The sequence below is a fragment of the Branchiostoma lanceolatum genome, chromosome 15 (genome assembly GCF_035083965.1).
Source record: "Branchiostoma lanceolatum isolate klBraLanc5 chromosome 15, klBraLanc5.hap2, whole genome shotgun sequence".
In the NCBI taxonomy this organism is placed as follows: Eukaryota; Metazoa; Chordata; class Leptocardii; order Amphioxiformes; family Branchiostomatidae; genus Branchiostoma; species Branchiostoma lanceolatum.
Genome location: NC_089736.1, coordinates 3,822,707 through 3,842,500, shown reverse-complemented (window position 1 = coordinate 3,842,500; position 19,794 = coordinate 3,822,707). Strand labels below are relative to the sequence as shown.

The following is a 19,794-nucleotide window of genomic DNA, read 5'->3' as shown; positions in this document are numbered from 1 at the left end:
GAGTGACCACGAACCTCCAGTGCTGCGCTGTTTCCTGGAAACCGTCGAACTCCTGGCGCTGGCTCGTTCCTGCCTGCACGTTTGGAACGGACAAGACATCCTCCCAGACATACGGGATCCCAACCTGAGCAAGATGGTCTTGTTGTTAGAGGGTGTTGACTTAGAATCTAACACTCCAAGCAGAGGAGTGGGTCCGGCTGGTTTTTGACGTGTTCAAAGTGTTATTTTTGTCTCACTAACCCACACGTTAGTGAGATAAAAAAAAAAATCACAAAGTAGAAAGCCCAACAAGAACTTGTAATGCAAGCCCGTGTTTAAGGAGAGTCACACCTCAAGCAATTGTTGAAGATCCAACAACACTTCTTGAAAAGAGTTAGGGGTCCATCTTAGTATGAATAGATTAAACATTACAATCAGGTCTCATACAACTTGTATTTACTGTACAAAACTGGTGTGTAAAGCCCCCCTCTCACTGGACCCGCGCTACGCTGGCGTCGTCGCTGCGTCCTAAACTGAATTTGTGTTACCTTTGCCTTTATAATGGGAGTATCATTCAAAACGTACAAGTATGACCAAAAAGACAACAAAACCGCGGGTCCAGTGAGAGGGGGGCTTTACACTTAAAGATTTTTGACCGGTTATGTGACACAAAGAAACAGACAAACCTGCGACTTTTGCAAGGTGAAGGCTGAGACGTCGTGCACAACGTCCCCATAGTTGTTCAGAGCGACTTGAGTCAAACTGTAGGGAAGTCTGAGGTTCAGCACCATGTTCTGACTGCTGTACTGAGCGGTGCCGAGGGGGTTCCAAAATGTCCCTGTGTAGAGAAAAAGGAGAGATGGGTCGTGTGGCATAACGGCAGAGTGTTCGGCTCAGAATTAAGTGGTCCTGGGTTCAAATCCTGTCATGTCACTGATCTTGTGCCCTTGGGAAAGGCACTTAACATGACCTTCCTTACTTCACTCAAGTGAAAAATTAGTACCTTACCTCCGGTTAGACAAAAGTAGCACTACAGAAACACAGGCAAAAAACACAAACAAAAAAAACACTGTTAACATTTCTGCACTTACAGTACTACACCTGTGTCCCCGTCTAAAGTCTTGCCGTCTTTTCTTTTCTTATTCTTGCTTAGTTTTGATTATTTACAATTTAGATAATTCCTATTGTCAGGTTTCAAGGGGAGACCCACAAAAAGCAACATAGGCTTCTGGTCCCCCCTGCATGTTTTTTTGCCATGTATATATCTCTGTTTTTAGATATTTGTACATAAATATGGGCATAAACAATAAATAAAACAATATATACTCTGACTACTACACCTGTGTCACCATCTAAAGTTTTTCCGGCATCATAGGTTACTCCGCCCGTGACCCATGGTGTCCCGGATGAATCCACAACCCACGACGGGTCCTGTATGAACCCCTCTGTGGCACTAGCACATGTAGAGGCAGCTGGAGAATAGACAAGAACAGTATTAATCTCTAGCACTCTGGAGTAGCCATTTAGCACCCAATTCCCTATTGGTTACAGACTTAGGCAGCAGGGAGAAGGTTGAATACATCATTGAATAGTTCACCAGGCTGATAAATCACTGGATATAATTTGAAAGTTCTTTGTGTCAAAGTGTTTTTACTTAGAAAAAGACTAAAACAGCCTCATCTAATTTTTGACATTCAAGTCTTCAGCATTAAATAGCATTTATACAGGTACTGTAATGTGCAACCCACATATATATTGGCCCAGCAGGACAAGGTTAAAGGAAAGCTACACAAAAAAGTGAAAATCCTACTATGCTATGCTTAATACATATATATTCCAAAGTCAAGTTGTTTCACATTATAAGTCCATCATAGTTCTTGGATTTTCCACCGTTTGCAACTTATGCCATGCTGACGCCTTCTCACCCAATACTTTTGGTGCACTGAACACTGACATCTTATATTTCAATCATCAGGTGAAAAATTTAGCACACTGACGTCATAAAATTCAATTATCAGATGAGAAGGCTTTAAATATATTAAGCATAGCATAGTAGGATTTTCTATTTTTTGTGAAGCTTTCCTTTAAATAAGATATCCATTCCTACCAGGTAGATTAGTCACTCTGCAGGTCCAGTTGTAGGTGAATCTGCTGGAAGGCATGAGCTCCTCAGGATCGTAGGACGAGTCGGCTCTCACCACAACGTCACCTGGTGGTTCATCAGAGGAGCAAAAATAAGAATTTTACATCGGAACCCAACCCGTCATGGAAACGACCTAGAGGTCGCCCTAGAGGAAGATGGGAAGACCAGATCTTCAACACGCTCCAGGGGCTGGGGATCACCAGAACTGACTGGAGGGTCTATGCCGAGAGCAGACCAGCCTGGCATGCCGGCAAGCCCTATGCATATCTGCAGCCGCCATGCATCAGACACTGATGCTTGCAAATGATTGATTGATACAATTGGATCGCAGATAAAGCCAGATTACTGAACTAAATTTGAAGAAGAATGCTTGCAGTGACATGTTCTAAAGTTAGGTGAGAAAGGTCATTCAGTTTGATATAACCCGTAGCTGATATGCCACGTGCCTGCAAAGCTGGTGTGTTATGCCAAAGGCCGGTTAGACCAGCTATACAGATACAGAATGATAAAGAAAGTGAAGAGTGAATTGTGCCACTGAAAAAAGTTTGATTACTTGAAAAATTTGCAGGGGCAATTTTGCAAATTCGATTCTGAAATACTGCGTTAGTTTGTGATTAAGTAACTTTCATTTTTTTCAACAGCCAAATATATTCAAATGTGGTTCACCTCAGAACAAGTCACAACCTTAGAACCTGTTCTAATATTAACGAATAGTAAGATTTTGTAGTATGCAGAAGTGTGGACTCATCTATTATGATCTTAAAAAGTATCATATCTGAATAATGATGTAAAGCTCCTTCACCCTCAGTAGGCACAGTCCTGACAGCACTGCCCAAGCTGTAGACAACGGGTACTCTGAGGAACTCCACCCAGGTTTGTACTGCCGACACCGACACATGGCTTCTTCCTGGGACATTCATCACAACTTGAAACTGTGGATACATAAAGATGTTTCCTCAACACATTTAAAGGGTTGATACCTAGCTGATATTTCTGGGCACCAGGAAAGATTAAACAAAATGCAACTGAACTAAGTACGGAAATACCAATCATCACCAAGGTCAGGACAGTTGTAACAAAATATGACATGGAAAATTGAAGATAAATAGCCAATCAGCACCAAGGACAGCTTGGTTTTAACAAACTATAACATGGAAAAATGAAAATAGCACCAAGGATTGTGTGATTGTAGCAAAATATAACATGGAAAAATAAAAATGAATAGCCAATCAGCACCAAGGACAGGTTGGTTGTAGCAAAATATAACATGGAAAAATGAAAATGAATAGCCAATCAGCACCAAGGACAGGTTGGTTGTAGCAATCTGTAACTTGGAAAAATAAAAATGAATAGCCAATCAGCACCAAGTACAGGTTGGTTGTAGCAATCTGTAACTTGGAAAAATAAAAATGAATAGCCAATCAGCACCAAGGACAGGTTGGTTGTAGCAATCTGTAACTTGGAAAAAAAGAATGAATAGCCAATCAGCACCAAGGACAGGGTGGTTTGAAACAAAATGCATCTGAAACAAAGGCAAACAGGTCCAATCAGCACAAAGGACAGGGTGGTTTGAAACAAAATACAAGTACATGTAGAACAAAGACAGTGACCTTTTTTCTCCATTTAGGTATTTTGTTTACTAGATATATCCATTAGTAACATACATACTAGTTACTACTAGTCTTCCTAGAGTCCTATGCTACATACAAATATAAAATACATGTATTGAACAACTACAGATCTGCTTTATTGGTACATTGAATACATACCTGAACCAAATGTACTCCAAGCAGCAGCGTCTTCGGTGCAATTTTGAGATGAATGTCGTTTCTTGGAGTTCCGTTAGGCAGAATCTCATCCATAGCTTCCTCTGGTGTTGTCTGGTTGTAGCCTCTCACTGTCCAGAAGATCTGCAGCTGGTGGATCAATTATTGGGATAATCATCAATTATTGGCACGGACTGTCCATAGGGACATATTGATTTTATAAAATAGGATGATGAGCTACATACTACCTCTATATAAAGACAAAACTTAAGGTAATGATATCACAATGAAAATATCTATAATCACAAATTATTATGTTTTTACATGCTTCCAAATAGCATGCTTGTCAATGTTAGTCTGCATAAAACAATCATTTATCTGCATCATTATTTCATTTTTCCTACCTATAAATCTTAAACAGAAAGTTAAATACAAAGGTTTTAAACTACTATGATATTGAAAGTTTTGACAGCACAGTCTTATGATTCAAAACTTTAATGCAAATTTTATTCTTCAAAAATTTTTTTTTAACTTGTTTGTTTGCTTGTTCTTACCTCAAAATCATCCTCACACTCAACCGAGACGTCACCATGCAAGTGAACATGTCCAGAACGATGTACTTGCAGTGGTTCAGAAATGCTGCATTGAAAAGACAAAAGCAGAGTCAGAAACTACAAAGAACATGATGTCTGCATTTAAAGGCACAGCTACTCTCAGACTAAAAGTTGTTTGTAGCCTCTACCAGGTAGACTACTCCGCTATACAGGGTAGTCCGCTATTAGTGGTGCGGATCGGTCCGGCCGGACCGGTTTCGGACTTGTAAAACGTTTAGGTTCAAGTCCAAAAAAACCTAAACGTCTGGAAACAAGTCCGGACTTGAAAAAAAATTCTCTCACTCATACACTCCTTTTTGTTTTAAACCATCTTAAAACATTGCTGTTTTTGTGTTTATAACTGAACTTTTGTGTTAATTACCGACTGTATATAATTCCGTATATATAGTTTTCAAATTACGTGTAAAATATCTGCCAATATGCAATTTTACATGTAACACGAAAAAATATTCCAAAATTATTGAACCTAAACCTCTGGACTCGAGTCCGAACCTAAACCTAAACTCGGGTTTAGATCCACACCACTATCCGCTATACATTAAAGTTCCGTTTAGTCATGGAAACGGAACTTGACTGTATAGTGGACTACCCTGTATAGCGGAGTAGTCTGCCTCGGCCGATTTCTACTATTTTCCCAACGATAGGACAGGGGCCTGGTAAAGGCTAAGTTGTTTGAACCTTGAAGAGTTGGACCTGTAAACCTGTATGTGTATGCGTTTGCATCAACAATTTATCTGGATATCAGTTATGTCATGATTATACTTAGTAATGAACATGATCATACAAATTGAAATGTAGCTATATGCAACTTACATGTTTAACAATCCATCAAACATTTGAAAAATACTTATGCCATATTCATATATTAAGTTCAGATTTTCTACAGGTTAAGAACCAAATAAAATGATCTGTTCCCTTTATGTGAAAAAAAAACATGCCCAATCATGGCATTTCAAGATCATGAAAATGTATACTATAGATAAGATGTGCATTTCAATTAATTCCCTAAGCCAGTTGATGAAATGAGTTACTAAAGCCCCTATCTCACTTGACCCGTGGCATGTTGGTGACCTCACTGCAATAGGGTGATTTGACAGAGCTCTTAACAAATTCCATTCTTTTTAAGCTTTGTGCGTTTTGTCGTCTTTTTGTACATTTTGCATGATATTCCCATTATAAAGTCAACGGTATCACAAATCCAGTTAAGGATGCGTCGGCGGCGGCATTAGCTCGTGGCCGAGCATTGTATCGGTATCAGATAGACGGCTGCCTCATCTAAGTTAACACTGTTCTTGGGTGAAAGTGTCTGGTGTGGCTGCCCAAGCCCAGGGCTGTGTAGAAAAGTCGAGGGCATTTTGTACAGCGCAGGGTAGGTGGAGAGCAAGGCTGGAGGAGCCACTCTTTACGTCTCTGTCGCTTGGTTTCTTCTTTGTGTCTGCGCTGGTTTTCCATGTAGTGTGTCCCCAGTGTGATGCTGCACCTCCACTTAGTGCAGCAACAATGCAAACGTGCTGCGGGTTCAGTGAGATAGGGGCTTAAGTACTTACCTTTGCAATCCTTCATAAATATCGGCGGTGACATAACAGTCCTGGCCGCCAGGGGGCGCTGTTTCTACAGCGGTGTCGCTTATGATGCAGCCAGTATTCAGGACAGGACACGACAATGCCTCGGGGTCACCTGTGTTCTCTATAACAAACAGACAAATAACAATGTAGAAATATATCACTGTTAGGCAATATTACTGTCAGTATAGTACTCTCAGATATGAGGCTAAGCAGTAAAGAAGAAGGAGAAGAAAAAGAAGAAGATGGAACTGTTACTAACCATGACTAATTGAATTGAACAGCATCCTGACAGAAAAAAAGAAAGAAAGAACCGAAGTTACCAAAATCATAAAACCATGCAAAGGGTATTGTACTGTTGCTAACATTAAATGAACAGGGGACTGGGAAGGTCCTTCAGCACTAAGGACAGGTGACAGCAAAGATCCTTATAAGCTATGATTGGGTTTATGTTTTTGAAAGAGATCCTTTTTGAGTGCGGATTTGCTTTCTCCTGTTTGAATAGGGTTTTTTTCCCATTTGTACGTTTTCTTCATTAGCGAAGCCAAGCCAACATGGTTTCAAGTTTATTATGTAGTAGAAAAATATTGTTTTCAAAAGAAAGAAAAACGAGACTTAATATAACTACTTGACAATTGCCTGAACTTGCCTCAAGTTTATGGTTTTGACCGTTAGACATAGACTAACATTGTAAAATGCAACTTTAGATACTTAATAATCAAACAATGGTGTTAAGTTTATTTTCTTGACGGTTAGGGTAAGCACATTCAAGTTCAGTCTATTTACACCCCAGACAAAATGTGAAGATCATATAATATTAGATACCTTGCCATATGTTAGTAGTGGCTTTTGATAAATGTTTTATAGATACTTGCTTATCTTCTGGACTGGTTTGGGTAAAAGCACAACAAAATACTTCTCTAAACCCCAGTAAAAAAAAGAAGTAAGAAATACCTTTGCCATAGAGCGCCACTTCCCTTAGAATCGGCCGTACTCCATTCTGGGTGTTGACTTTAAGCCTCATGTATCGCCCAACAAAGTGCAGTTTGAAGTGTTGAGGCACGAATATCTCAGGCAGCACTGCATCTGAGCGGTAGGCGGTGGTCCAGACATATGGACTGGTGGCAGAACTTTAACATAAAAACAGAAGTCAGATTTAAACACTTGTGATGAACACTTAGAATCCTTGCATCTAGATGCGCAAAGGTTAAGTGTGAGAGATCATTCAGTGTCTTATACAAACAGCCAAAGCACAGGAACTGTTATACTAAGTGTGTAATATTTCCACACACACATTTACACACACACATACACACCACACAATGTCATATACACTCACACACACACACACACTCACACACACACATACATGTACGCACAAACACTCACATACACATGCATATGCACACATACACACATCATAGATATGGACTAGTGGCAAAACTTTAACATAAAAATAAAAGTCAGAATCACATATGAAGGTTTAAGAATGACTGGTTGTTGAGTACTAACAAGCTGCTGCTGCGCTATATACATGTACCTCCCCACACACACACAGACACACACATGCAGACACAATCACACACACAAGCAGGGCTCGAAATACTGGGTGCATGTGCACCTGTGTGCATCCAAAATTGGAACTGTGCACCTAATTTTTGACTGTTGGTGCACCAGTGCACCTAGATATTTTTGTACTCTTTAGGGTAAAGGTTCTCTTGTACACTAGCATACAGAATATTCTTGAAATGTACGTATCAGTAAATGCAATACAATCTTTGTACTTAATTTGATGTATTGCTTGGTTGAAATTTGAAATCTGGGTAGAATCACAGATTGAAGTTCTTAAGAGAGGCTGTAGCGTCAAGCTTATGTTTTGGTATCATTCAACTTTATTTTATTTGGTGCACCCAAATTATTTTCTGTGCACCTAATTTTTTAGGTTGGGTGCACCAGTGCACCTATTTTCAAAAAAAGAATTTCTAGCCCTGACAAGCAAATACACACACAGAGAAAAATCAAGAACATGACTTGTCTCCTTTGGTGTAATGTTAAAGATTGAACGTGTGAAAGTTAGCACCTTTCCAAGATGAAGCTAACAATGTCGTGGACCCCGTCACCGTTATTAGTGATGGTCACTCGGTGAATCGTAAAGCTGGTCTGCAGGTCAAGTGTCACCCAATGTTGGTATCTGTGTGGTTGGTCAAGGGGCTCCCAAACTGTGGAGGCGTCACCATCAAAGGCGTTCGAAGCGAAATCCACAGAGGAAGCGCCGCTACTCTCTTCCAAGATCCAGGAGGCAGGAATGTTCAACCACTGAGATGCTGTGGTATAAGAAAGATATCACTTCATCATTTACTGCCTGTGTGCATGCTTGTGTGTGTGTGTATGTGAGTGTGTGTGTGTGTCTGTGTATCTGGAGTGTGTGTGTATGCTTGTGTATGTGTGCATTTGTGCGTGTGCACTTGTGTGTGTGTTTGTGTGCATGTGTGTGTGTACTTGTGTGTGTTTGTGTGCATGTGTGTGTCTGTGTATGTGAGTACTTGTGTGTGGGTGTGGGTGTTTCTCTGTGTGTACCTTTGTATCAAAACAAAGTTGATGATGAAAAGTACACCTCTGAATTTGATGACGTTTCAGTACCAATGAAACTGCAATCATGGCACTGTTTATTATGCTGAAATAACCCACGATTTTGCAGGTATACACGAAAATGTATACAATCATGGTACTGTTTATTATGCTGAAATAACCCACGATTTTGCAGGTATACACAAAAATGTATACAATCATGGTACTGTTTATAATGCTGAAATAACCCACGATTTTGCAGGTATACACAAAAATGTATACAATCATGATGGTACTGTTAATGATGCTGAAATAACCCACGATTTTGCAGGTATACACAAAAATGTATACAATCATGGTACTGTTTATGATGCTGAAATAACCCACGATTTTGCAGGTATACACAAAAATGTATACAATCATGGTACTGTTTATGATGCTAAAATAACCCACGATTTTGCAGGTATACACAAAAATGTATACAATCATGGTACTGTTTATGATGCTAAAATAACCCACGATTTTGCAGGTATACACAAAAATGTATACAATCATGGTACTGTTTATGATGCTAAAATAACCCACGATTTTGCAGGTATACACAAAAATGTATACAATCATGGTACTGTTTATGATGCTGAAATAACCCACGATTTTGCAGGTATACACAAAAATGTATACAATCACGGTACTGTTTATGATGCTGAAATAACCCACGATTTTGCAGGTATACACAAAAATGTATACAATCATGGTACTGTTTATGATGCTAAAATAACCCACGATTTTGCAGGTATACACAAAAATGTATACAATCATGGTACTGTTTATGATGCTAAAATAACCCACGATTTTGCAGGTATACACAAAAATGTATACAATCATGGTACTGTTTATGATGCTAAAATAACCCACGATTTTGCAGGTATACACAAAAATGTATACAATCACGGTGCTGTTTATGATGCTGAAATAACCCACGATTTTGCAGGTATACACAAAAATGTATACAATCACGGTGCTGTTTATGATGCTAAAATAACCCACGATTTTGCAGGTATACACAAAAATGTATACAATCATGGTACTGTTTATGATGCTGAAATCATAACCCACGATTTTGCAGGTATACACAAAAATGCATACAATCACGGTACTGTTTATGATGCTGAAATAACCCACGATTTTGCAGGTATACAAAAAAATTTATACAATCATGGTACTGTTTATGATGCTGAAATAACCCACGATTTTGCAGGTATACAAAAAAATGTATACAATCACGGTACTGTTTATGATGCTGAAATAACCCACGATTTTGCAGGTATACACAAAAATGTATACAATCACGGTACACTGTTTATGATGCTGAAATAACCCACGATTTTGCAGGTATACAAAAAAATGTATACAATCACGGTACTGTTTATGATGCTAAAATAACCCACGATTTTGCAGGTATACACAAAAATGTATAACATAATCCCATTCCTGCAGTAGTATTGACAATGTAGCAATGTGAGGATTATGTTCAACAGAATGAGCAGCAGGCAATATGGTAAAAGCTTTTTCACTGTATCATGTTACACACATTCATTTGTGACAAAAATGGGCGATAACTTGACAGCATGTTTCTTTTGGTGGATGGATGAATAAGACAGACCTTTATTTCTATTGTACATTTTTGCCTCCCTGGGATGAGTGTTTACATCTATTTTACACAGACTGGTAAAAGTACTGTCTGTATCTGTATCTGTATCTATATAGCCGGTACAACCGCCATTAGGCGTAACACACCAGCTTCGCAGGCACGCAGCACGGCAGCAGCTAGTTATATTACACTGAACGGTCTGTTACACCTACTAGTCTTTGCATATCTGACTGCAACCGTTCTTTAAAGCTACTTAGTGAAGATGCTCCTATAGGAATTTTTTAACACATCAATCCTTGGCTGATCATAACTCTGGTACTTAAAGGCAATGACAGTACTGTAACAAGTAAGAACTGTAACAGTAACTGTAAATTCATTTCTTTTTGCAGGGACCTGATACCGTGGCAGAAGAGGAAATGTTTTCTTGCTGGATTTTGAGTTCACGGTTGAAACAATTCTGTAGTAAAAATCAGTCACACATTGGATAAAATATTCACGGTGTCATGAATTTGGGGAGGAGAGTTCACACAAATGATTACAAAAAAAACTACCGTGACTATTTCAAGATTTATAGTTATGGATTAGACTTCACATGATGATTAAAAAATTTTCTGTTCTAGGAATACCTCATAGATCTGCAAAGGGGGATCTTATATTTGAATACTGAATATGATATTTCTATCTCTACCATGCAAACTGAAATCAAGGATGAAATGCCCAGGTTTGAACGGTAGCTGCTTAGTCCAGTGGTTAGTGATCTTGCCTCTGGAACTAGAAGTCGTGAGTTCGATCCCAGCTGTGTTGCTCAACCGACATGCACGCTACCAAAAAGGGTCACTGTCCTAATAGGACGGGACATTAAGTCTTGGTCCACTGTTCATTGTGCTTGTAGAAAAGAGCTAGGGGAATTTCCCCAGTACAATGAACCTGGAAATACTGAATATAGCGTCTGTTTTCTCTGTCACGACCAGTGGAAGATTAGCTCTTCAGTGAGCTAAACTGGATCGAGATCACTTTCCTTTTCCCAACATGAATAATATACACTATAGTATAGTGCAGAATCATCAAATTCAATTGTTCATCTCTCTTTACAGAGCTTCTCAAGCAGAAAAAACAACCAAGCTGCTCTTCTCAAGCCTGAAATCTGTACTGAAAGTGTTCAGCTGAGTGTTATAACTTATAGGTAGTGTTGCACGAAGCTTCAATGCTATGTGCAGTTGTCACTGTAGATTAGCATAAACCTTGACAGGTTGCTAAGGCATGTAGCTATCACTGAAATGCGAAGGACACTTTGAAAGAGATAATGTACAATTGGCGTCTGTGTGGCATAGTGGCAGAGCATCCAGCTATGAACCAATGAGACCTAGGTTCAATCCCCAGTGGATTACCCCGACATGTCCGGACGTGCACCTAGACGTTGTGTCCTTAGGAAAGCCACATATTTCCCATGTCCTAAGCCCAACAGTATGGTTTGGGTTGGCGTTAGGAAGGGCATCCAGCCGTAAAAACTCTTGCTACAAAAAAGACTTGCACTTGATGAGGAGTTCTGGGGCTCCCATGTGCAAGCACGTGCAACCCCCATATGATGGGAAACAAAAGACGTAAAATTGGAGAGAGAGAGAAAGAGAGAGCGGCATACTCCAACAATTCATTCTGCAATGGAAGTTTTAGACCAAAACAATTAATCTATAGTGTAAAAGAAAAATGAATTCCGTTCTTGGTGGCAAAAGTGCAGATGTTGGAAGTTAGTTGGCACACCAAATCTGTATGTGTTTTTCAGCACACTTGAAAAAGATTAGCTTGGTGCTACCCCCGAAGAACAACCCCGCCCCAATCTCCGCTGTAAACCCAAGCTGTGCGGGGATAGAGTACCGGCAGGCCAATAGCGCGAAGAACGTTCTAGCACAGAATCTGTGCTAGAAACTGACCACAAGAGCCCCGTCTCCAGACCCGTATATCGACTAGCAGAGTTTGGGTTTACAGGAGAGATTGGGGCGGGGTCGGTCTTCGGGGGGCAGCGGGAGGGTGGGCCGGGAAAGCTTGGGCATGCGTGCGGTGCTCGGTGGCGCGCCGATATACGGTGTCTGGACTCCCAGGGTAGCTTGGTGCGGGTCACTCCACTGTCATGGTAGGAAGGACAGGGCACAACATTGTAGCATGTCAGAGTACGTATCAAACCTGTAGCCTTTTGGTTCTGACCGGAATCCAACACTCTAATCATTAAGCCACACTGACACCACACATTCAAAATTATAGTGTATTGTCAACCCAATGAAGAAAAGTCAGGCAGAGACTCACTCTTGCATTTCCCGTAGTTCCCATCCTGCGAGCATGCACACACAGTACATGTCTCACTGCTGCTTAGGAGTCCATCCTTACATGAACACACTTGATCAACAGACGGCTTGCAGGGGGAGCAATCCACGTGATGCACTGCCAGTATAGCCAGGAAAAACCCTGAAGAAAAAGGAAAAAAAGTATTCACTTAAGTCAAAAATAATGACCATAGCATACTTAACACAGGAGCAGCTGCAGTATTTCTGAAAGCCACTATAGGAAAGCCTTAATCTTTTGCTGACTCATGCACTCGCACACATATAGACACACACACACACACACACACACACACGCACGCGCACACACACACACACACATACACACACACACACACACACACACACACACACACACACACACATACAGACACACACACACAGACACACACACACACACACACATACAGACACACACACACACACACACACACACATACAGACACACATACACACACACACACACACATACAGACACACACACACACACACCAACAACACCTCCACCAATGCAGCTTGGAAAAATGCTGAATACATATGGAAGAAGTAATATCTACAATTACAACTTGTGACATGTCAGGCCATCAGAGATGGCAGACTGTTGGAAATAGCAGACTTCACTCCATTGCCCATAATGCTTTGTGACCCAGTCTGAGAAACAAATTTGCGGCACTGAGGTTGTAGGGCAACAATAGATTGTCACAGTATATTGGGAATTTCCTGACGGTGTCCTCAAAGCCCTGGATATTTCAGAACAAAAGGCACACTGTCAGACAAAACAGTCTGTGTCTTTTGTTCTGAAATTACAATAAGCTTAAATTGCCTGGCCCTGGGGACATCATTTAGTTTCCAGGCTATAGTAATTTATAAGCCAAAAATAGTTACTCAAGCAACCCAGGATAAAATTTTGAAACAGTCAGACGTTTCAGACAGCATCCGCTGTTTTTTGTCAGTGACTAAGGATAGGACTGGGAAACCAGGTTTTATACCAAGTACGTACTTACAACTTTGTCTTGAATTAATCTTCTTTTGAAGACTACGTCAAGACATCCTAAATTGTCTTAACCTCATTAACATATCTATTCAGAGTTTTGGTATAAAACCTGGTGTTCTCAGTCCTATCGTTAGTCACTGACGAAAGACAGTGGATACTGTCTGAAACGTCTGACTGTTTCAAAATCTTATTCAGTTGCTTGAGTTACTATTTTTGGCTTATCTTACTACCTGGATGTCTAACCTTCATCAACGTATAGCAATCTATATATCATAGTTCCACTTACCCACTACTAACTCCATAAATTTCTTCATTTCGCTTTTTGGATGGAGACGTTAAGGAAACTTGTTGTTCTATATGTCCCTGGTCATGAAAAAGAGCAACAGACTCTGCAAACTGGTGTAAGTGATAGGTCACAAAAGGACCATCCATGTGTTCATTAAATGCAATTTCGATAAAAGGTTCAGCGTGCATCATAAAATGAAGCTGGTGACACCTATAGATACTGTAATTCTTGTTTCTTTCACTGTAACTTTATGTTCCCTGTTTTCACTGTCACCGCTGGACCGTGAACTTATCATCACCGTGAAAAACCTATTTTCGATTCCTTCACACATCCTTTCTGTAATTTCGTAAATCACTTGCTGCCACCGTGAAGTTAGAGTTCAGTGAAAATGTTCATTTTCCTTACACCATCAAATTTTGATACTGTGAACTTAAAGTGAATTACAGTAACCATATCCCCATTGTAGCAGCCACACCTTTGCAACCATGGTTCCATGTGCGTCACACAAATGGACAAATGGAAACAAACACAGTACACACCTATACTCTGACCAAGAAGATCACACCAGACCTACAATATGAAATTTGATGTTTGCCAGTCTCTGAGGCCCGGATTCAGTTACTCTCACAGCTCTCCTGTGTTCTCGTGAGATCTCGTCCAGTTCCAATGTGACAATTCCGTCATATGCTGCGGCGACCGTTATCATATCATCAGTGAGTGTGCCTTATAATGATTATGAGTTTGACATCACATCGATATCGCACCAGTGTCAGTGTAGATTCTACCAGATCGTAGCCTCTACCCCGAAATATAGAATGATTACATAGCAATGGTTGCTAGGCAACTTATTTCCTTAGCAACCGATACATGAGGATACTACATGATGATTTGTCATGTGTAATCAATCTATAACATGTTTTAATAAAACTTGCATAAGCTATTTAGAATTATAGTATCTTCACTGTATGATTTAGAATGGGCTAAAAAGTCTACGTACTTTCGCTACAGAAGCACAACGCAGCTTATCATGTCAAAGCTAATAGAATTATTTTTTGTAGATTTTTGCCCCCCTCCCCACAAATCCTGGGGATGGTGCGCTACCTTAGCTTCCAAACCAACTTAATTTAAACGAAGAAATATAACCTTTGAGTCACCTTATTAGATAGATGGCGTTTCTGGGAGCAAGCTTTCAGGACAAGCATCTTCTTTCCTTATCTTGACACTTCTCAAATCAAACTTTGGCGCTCTAAGACTAAATGCCTTGAGGTCATTTGAAAAGGTCAGTTTCGAGACCTTCTCAGTCTCGTGCCCAGGGCACTGTTAGGCTTATGTCATGTCAATCTTCAGGTACTCTGGACACGAGACTAGCAAAGTTAACCTGATTATCCGATTGATACAGTGATATCCCCCACACACGACAAGGACTTTCTACAGACCCCCATTTCAGTACCAAGGACATCGCCTGCGGACGCAACACTACTATCTACTATGCGTTTCCGTCTCGTGGTCGGTCAAAACCATATCTGAGCGTTTCATAACTTTGTGGGTGCTGTCAAGAAGCATATAAAGCAACATTTCAACTACAAATGTGCAAAAGTATGGAGATATTTTTTTTCAATTCGAAAACAAGAAAGTGCGCCACCTCGGGGTCTAACCCGAGTAAAAAAAGTTACTCTTCATCTTTACCTTTGACAAATTTCTATGCAGTTTGAGTAGCACATAGAAAGTTGAAGGGAAACAAGAGCCGCGTGTCCAAACAGCACAAATATGAATGAACCTGGGGAAACCCATCACACACAAACACACCATGAATCAACACGTATAACCGTGTATAGGTATTTGTCAAGCTCGCGACGCCACGGCCAAATAAATCCATCTTATGACGCAGTGACACCTGGCTATAGTACGAATTGTCTCTTGCCATGCTGTCATCGCATTTAAACATTTACCATTTTACTCCCCATAGCAATATAAATGATCATGAATTTTGAAAAGTTTCGAAATTTTTATACAGGGATCGCATTACAGTTCCTGGTAACACAATCTTAATGTCATTTTTATGTCATACGGGTGTTCCGGACCGAGTCATATTTTGGGCTATCAAAATTAAGGGCTTCTACTTTTACACGGCCATCCGTAGAATCATTCGAACGCACTTCGCGCTACCAGAGTGTGCCGCGGTCAAACGTTCGAATACGGGATTCTGGCGTTGGAATTACTGCTGTTAGAATTTTTTGTGGTTTAGAGACATAAAAATGTCTCAACTTCCAGTGAATATTTCATAGAAGTTGTGTTTTTATCGGATTATTGTGACCTAGATGAAATATCTTTTCGAAGTATAAGTTTATTGCATTATTACCAAACTATTACAAAACAGACGGGATTTTAATAAGAGTGCCTTATTCATCAGAGGACAATCGTGGTTATAAGTTAATAAGCACTTTATTTACAAGTTTCAAGGATTATCACCCCGTTGTCAAGAAAAATGTTGTAACGTAACAAAATACAAAAGAAGTAAAATCAGCAAAAATCTAGAGAACGACAAATTACACAGAACAATAATCACCATATTCAAATCAAATGCAAACAATGCGAAATATAAAGCAAAAGCAACGACAAACTTAATCTTATTCTTAGCACTTTAACTAACATAATCATTTTACTTGTCAGCTATAGGTACCTCAGTTGCACCTAACCAAAGTCTTTTTAGCATTTTTCTAGTTTACATCAAATCGGTTGTATAAATTCATAAGACGATACCGTCCCTGTCTACATGTGTTTGTACTATTAAAAAAATGTATATCTTCCATGTGGTGCCAGTAACAATATACAGTTTGCTTGACCACACCACCACTGTGTATTACATGTGTGTATCTTTACTTTGTATATTGCAATAAGAAAAAAACTAAACATGACTTTGTATATTGCAATAAGAAAAAAACTAAACATGAGCATCTTTAACTAGATTATTTCTTGAAGATCTGGCTTAAAAAGAATGAATGAAAATAGGTCTTATATAATGTGAAGTAAAGGTGGCTAGATATTTCCCCTTTCAACACGCTGAGACCTTGCTATGATTTATAATATGAAACCTCCATAGATACAGGTGTCTCTACTAAAGGTCGGACGGTTTTAGGGTGTAGCGTCATATCTGTCCAGTGAGCCTTTGCGGCTGCGACCGTGTCGCTGCTCTGACGTCATCAGACCTGTTAAAACAGAATGTTTGAAAACAGTTTTATACTGAGAATGCGCCTTTTGAACATGGATAAACTTAAGTAATAACACATACTGCAGCTAAGTAACTATTGATCTACATTTGATAGGAAGCTCGAAGTCTGGTGCGCGAAAGAAAGGTCAGTGTCTCATTTGTGGGATCACGAATATGCAAATGAGTACAGTAAAGGACACCGCCACCTGGCCCCAAACTGCAATTGCAACTTCAGAAACCTTGACCTTAGGTATTGGTAACAACCACACCCAGTATTCGCTCCTAGTATCTTATAAACACTCCAACCCACAAGTGTCTGAAGTGCCGTGAAGGGTTCTTGACAGCCTTTGCTGCAGAGAGGGTGTTGCCACGAGCTTCACTTAGATACCGTACAGCGCGATAGTATGACAAGTGTTTCAGCACCTCTTTTTGTTTGACCCTACTTGACATGCGGAGTACGCCTGAAGCAGCATTTAGTCACACACGATGTACGGTTTTTCGTTTGTCGTAGTACAAATGACAGATGACACACTATTTAAACTCATATTATCTTATTCACATACATTTAACGACCTTTGGACAAAAAAGCACAGCTCACGAACATTGTCTCATTTTCACCCGAGTAGAGGGAGGAATTTTGTTCATTTCCCAAGGTCAAAACACTTACTTTGACCTGCTAGGGATTCGAACTCCGAACCTTAAGTCGCAAAGTCAATAACCCTAACCACAATACCAAATTACTACCCTAAGATTATCATCACCTTAAGATAGGAGCCCATATTTCTTAATACCTCCCCTTTAAGCAAACAGATAATTGACACTTGCCAGGCATACTGGAAGCCTGTGACGTCAGGAGCGACCTCTACCGGCTTGGGCAGCAGTACAGTCCGGAGGGCCAGCTGTGGCGAGACTTCACTCGTGGGAAGGACAGTGTCTTGGTAATATCTAAAAAAAGGGGCAAAAGAATTATACTGAGATATTCGGACTGTGATTTTGGATAGCTTAAAAAAAATTAGATTACGTACTTGTTTACGTATTCTTGCAATTAGCGCACATGTATTTATTTGTTCATCATTTCTCGCTATGGATTGGAACCCAGAACCTTTCAATTCTAAGTAAGCAACTCTATCAATATGAATTTTATTTATCATTACACATTTCTTCATCAAATGTACATAGGCAGAGAGAACACAGCTGCGTTCCCTCTGAATTGAGTACCATCACCAATGTAAAAAGACAAAGCAGCTAAAAAAATCACAACATTACTTCAACTCAAGTCATGCGACATACTAAGTAAGTGGAAACTGAATGTTCTGATGGCGCAATGCAGGAAAGATTGCTGCAATCTCTTAGTTCTGGCATAGGGAACAGTGATGTTGTGACTGTTCCTCAGTGTTCTTCCTGTGGCAGAGTCTAGTTCCGAAACTCTAACAGTAGACCAGCTTTATATATCACCAGTATAACCTATTCTTCACCTGCCGTGGGTTGTGTCCGTGACCCTCTGCAGAACGAAGTGGTTGGAGCAGTCCAGCACGTCCCCAGGCCCCCAGGTCTCGTTCCCAGGACTCCAGGGCTGGTGCTGCACGCTGCCGATCAGACAGAAGGACGCCGACAGCAGCGCTGCCATGGAAACCAGGCTGAACGTCTGACTCATCTGCATCTTTAGTGGCTAAACAATTGAAAAACTGAATTTTAAAGGTTGCTGTGATATGTGGCGTCCGATCCGAGAGGACGTCCCTAACGAAGATAGGTACTGATTTTCACGAGAGTCGAGCAAGAAAAAGCACGTCGCCGGAACGTAATGCGTATGCGGCAACGGGCAGCCCCGGGTTCGATCCCGGCTGTGTCGCTCAACCGACATGCACGCTACAGGAAAGGGTCGCAGTCCTTAGGACGGGACGTTAAGCCGTGGTCCACTGTTCATTGTGCTTGTCAAAAAGAGCTGGGGAAATTTCCCCGGTACAATGAACCTGTAAATACTGTACATAGCGTCTGTCTTCCTGTCACGACCTGTGGAAGATTAGCTCATCTGTTCATTGAGTTCATTTGAGCTAAACTGGTTCGAGATCACTTTCCTTTTTTGTGTACTCTGGAACAGCTCTATATACGCGTCTTGTTCCGAAAAGTATTTTTCCCGTCAATTGATATGAAAGGTTAGAGTTACCATTACAAGACTACAATTTCGGAGTCTGGTATCACAATTATAAATCATTGCATAAGGCAGCATGTCTCAGAGCAAATATGATTAAATATCAACTGACACAATACCTTTTGATATGGACGAGATTCAGCTTCGATTCGATATGAGAGAGTCGCAGAAAGAAGACACAAATTGTTGATAAAAATCGGGAAGCGCACAGCAGAATCCCTCCAGCACCAGTTTGTAAGTTGTACAATCTGTTGTTGTTTGTTGACGCCCAGTGGGTCCGATCCGGGCGACACCGGATATGATAATATGAAGGACCCGTTAAAAACACTTCATTCACAGGACCACAAAAACAACCACCTGACTCAGCGGGGTGACGTCACACGTCCTTGACGTAAGTATTGGTCAGTGGCGTAAGAGCAAGGGCGTGTTGAAAGTGGTCATGTAAGGAGGGGGGCAGTTGCGCGTATATCAAGTCCGTATCAACAATTTTTGACTTAGGTAAAGTTTGCGGTGAAAAAAGTGTTCTTCATTTAATTTAACC

At 40.4% G+C, this 19,794-nt stretch overlaps 2 protein-coding genes across 2 annotated transcripts in view; both read right to left on the bottom strand.

Moving 5' to 3' along the window:
* LOC136421049 (uncharacterized) overlaps positions 1 to 5,564 on the bottom strand; it is a 13,647-nt gene extending 8,083 nt beyond the window's left edge. Inside the window, exons 1-8 of the mRNA XM_066408193.1 lie at positions 5,551 to 5,564; positions 4,443 to 4,527; positions 3,892 to 4,038; positions 2,925 to 3,054; positions 2,087 to 2,188; positions 1,320 to 1,451; positions 666 to 817; positions 1 to 124 (exon numbers count right to left, since the gene is read on the bottom strand). The exon at positions 1 to 124 is cut by the window's left edge and continues 57 nt beyond it. Coding sequence (XP_066264290.1) covers positions 1 to 124; positions 666 to 817; positions 1,320 to 1,451; positions 2,087 to 2,188; positions 2,925 to 3,054; positions 3,892 to 4,038; positions 4,443 to 4,527; positions 5,551 to 5,564 — 886 coding nt within the window. The remainder of the gene's footprint in view (positions 125 to 665; positions 818 to 1,319; positions 1,452 to 2,086; positions 2,189 to 2,924; positions 3,055 to 3,891; positions 4,039 to 4,442; positions 4,528 to 5,550) is intronic.
* Positions 5,565 to 17,041: 11,477 nt separating this feature from the next.
* On the bottom strand, positions 17,042 to 19,679 carry LOC136421048 (uncharacterized). Its single transcript, XM_066408191.1, has 4 exons — positions 19,373 to 19,679; positions 18,580 to 18,773; positions 17,930 to 18,049; positions 17,042 to 17,102 (listed from the first exon to the last, which is right to left on the bottom strand). Exons 2-4 carry the CDS (start codon positions 18,762 to 18,764, stop codon positions 17,042 to 17,044), a joined length of 366 nt encoding a protein of 121 aa, XP_066264288.1. The 5' UTR covers positions 18,765 to 18,773; positions 19,373 to 19,679.
* Between the last annotated feature and the right edge of the window lie 115 nt (positions 19,680 to 19,794).

Bases quoted from the DNA above. Each gene is read 5' to 3' on its own strand.
- LOC136421048 (XM_066408191.1), bottom strand. From the start codon at position 18,764: ATGCAGATGAGTCAGACGTTCAGCCTGGTTTCCATGGCAGCGCTGCTG. The intron at 18,050-18,579 runs GTGAAGAATAGG...CCCTTTTTTTAG, and splicing joins ACGGACACAACCCACGGCAG to ATATTACCAAGACACTGTCC. The intron at 17,103-17,929 runs GCAAGTGTCAAT...CTGTTTTAACAG, and splicing joins ACAGGCTTCCAGTATGCCTG to GTCTGATGACGTCAGAGCAG.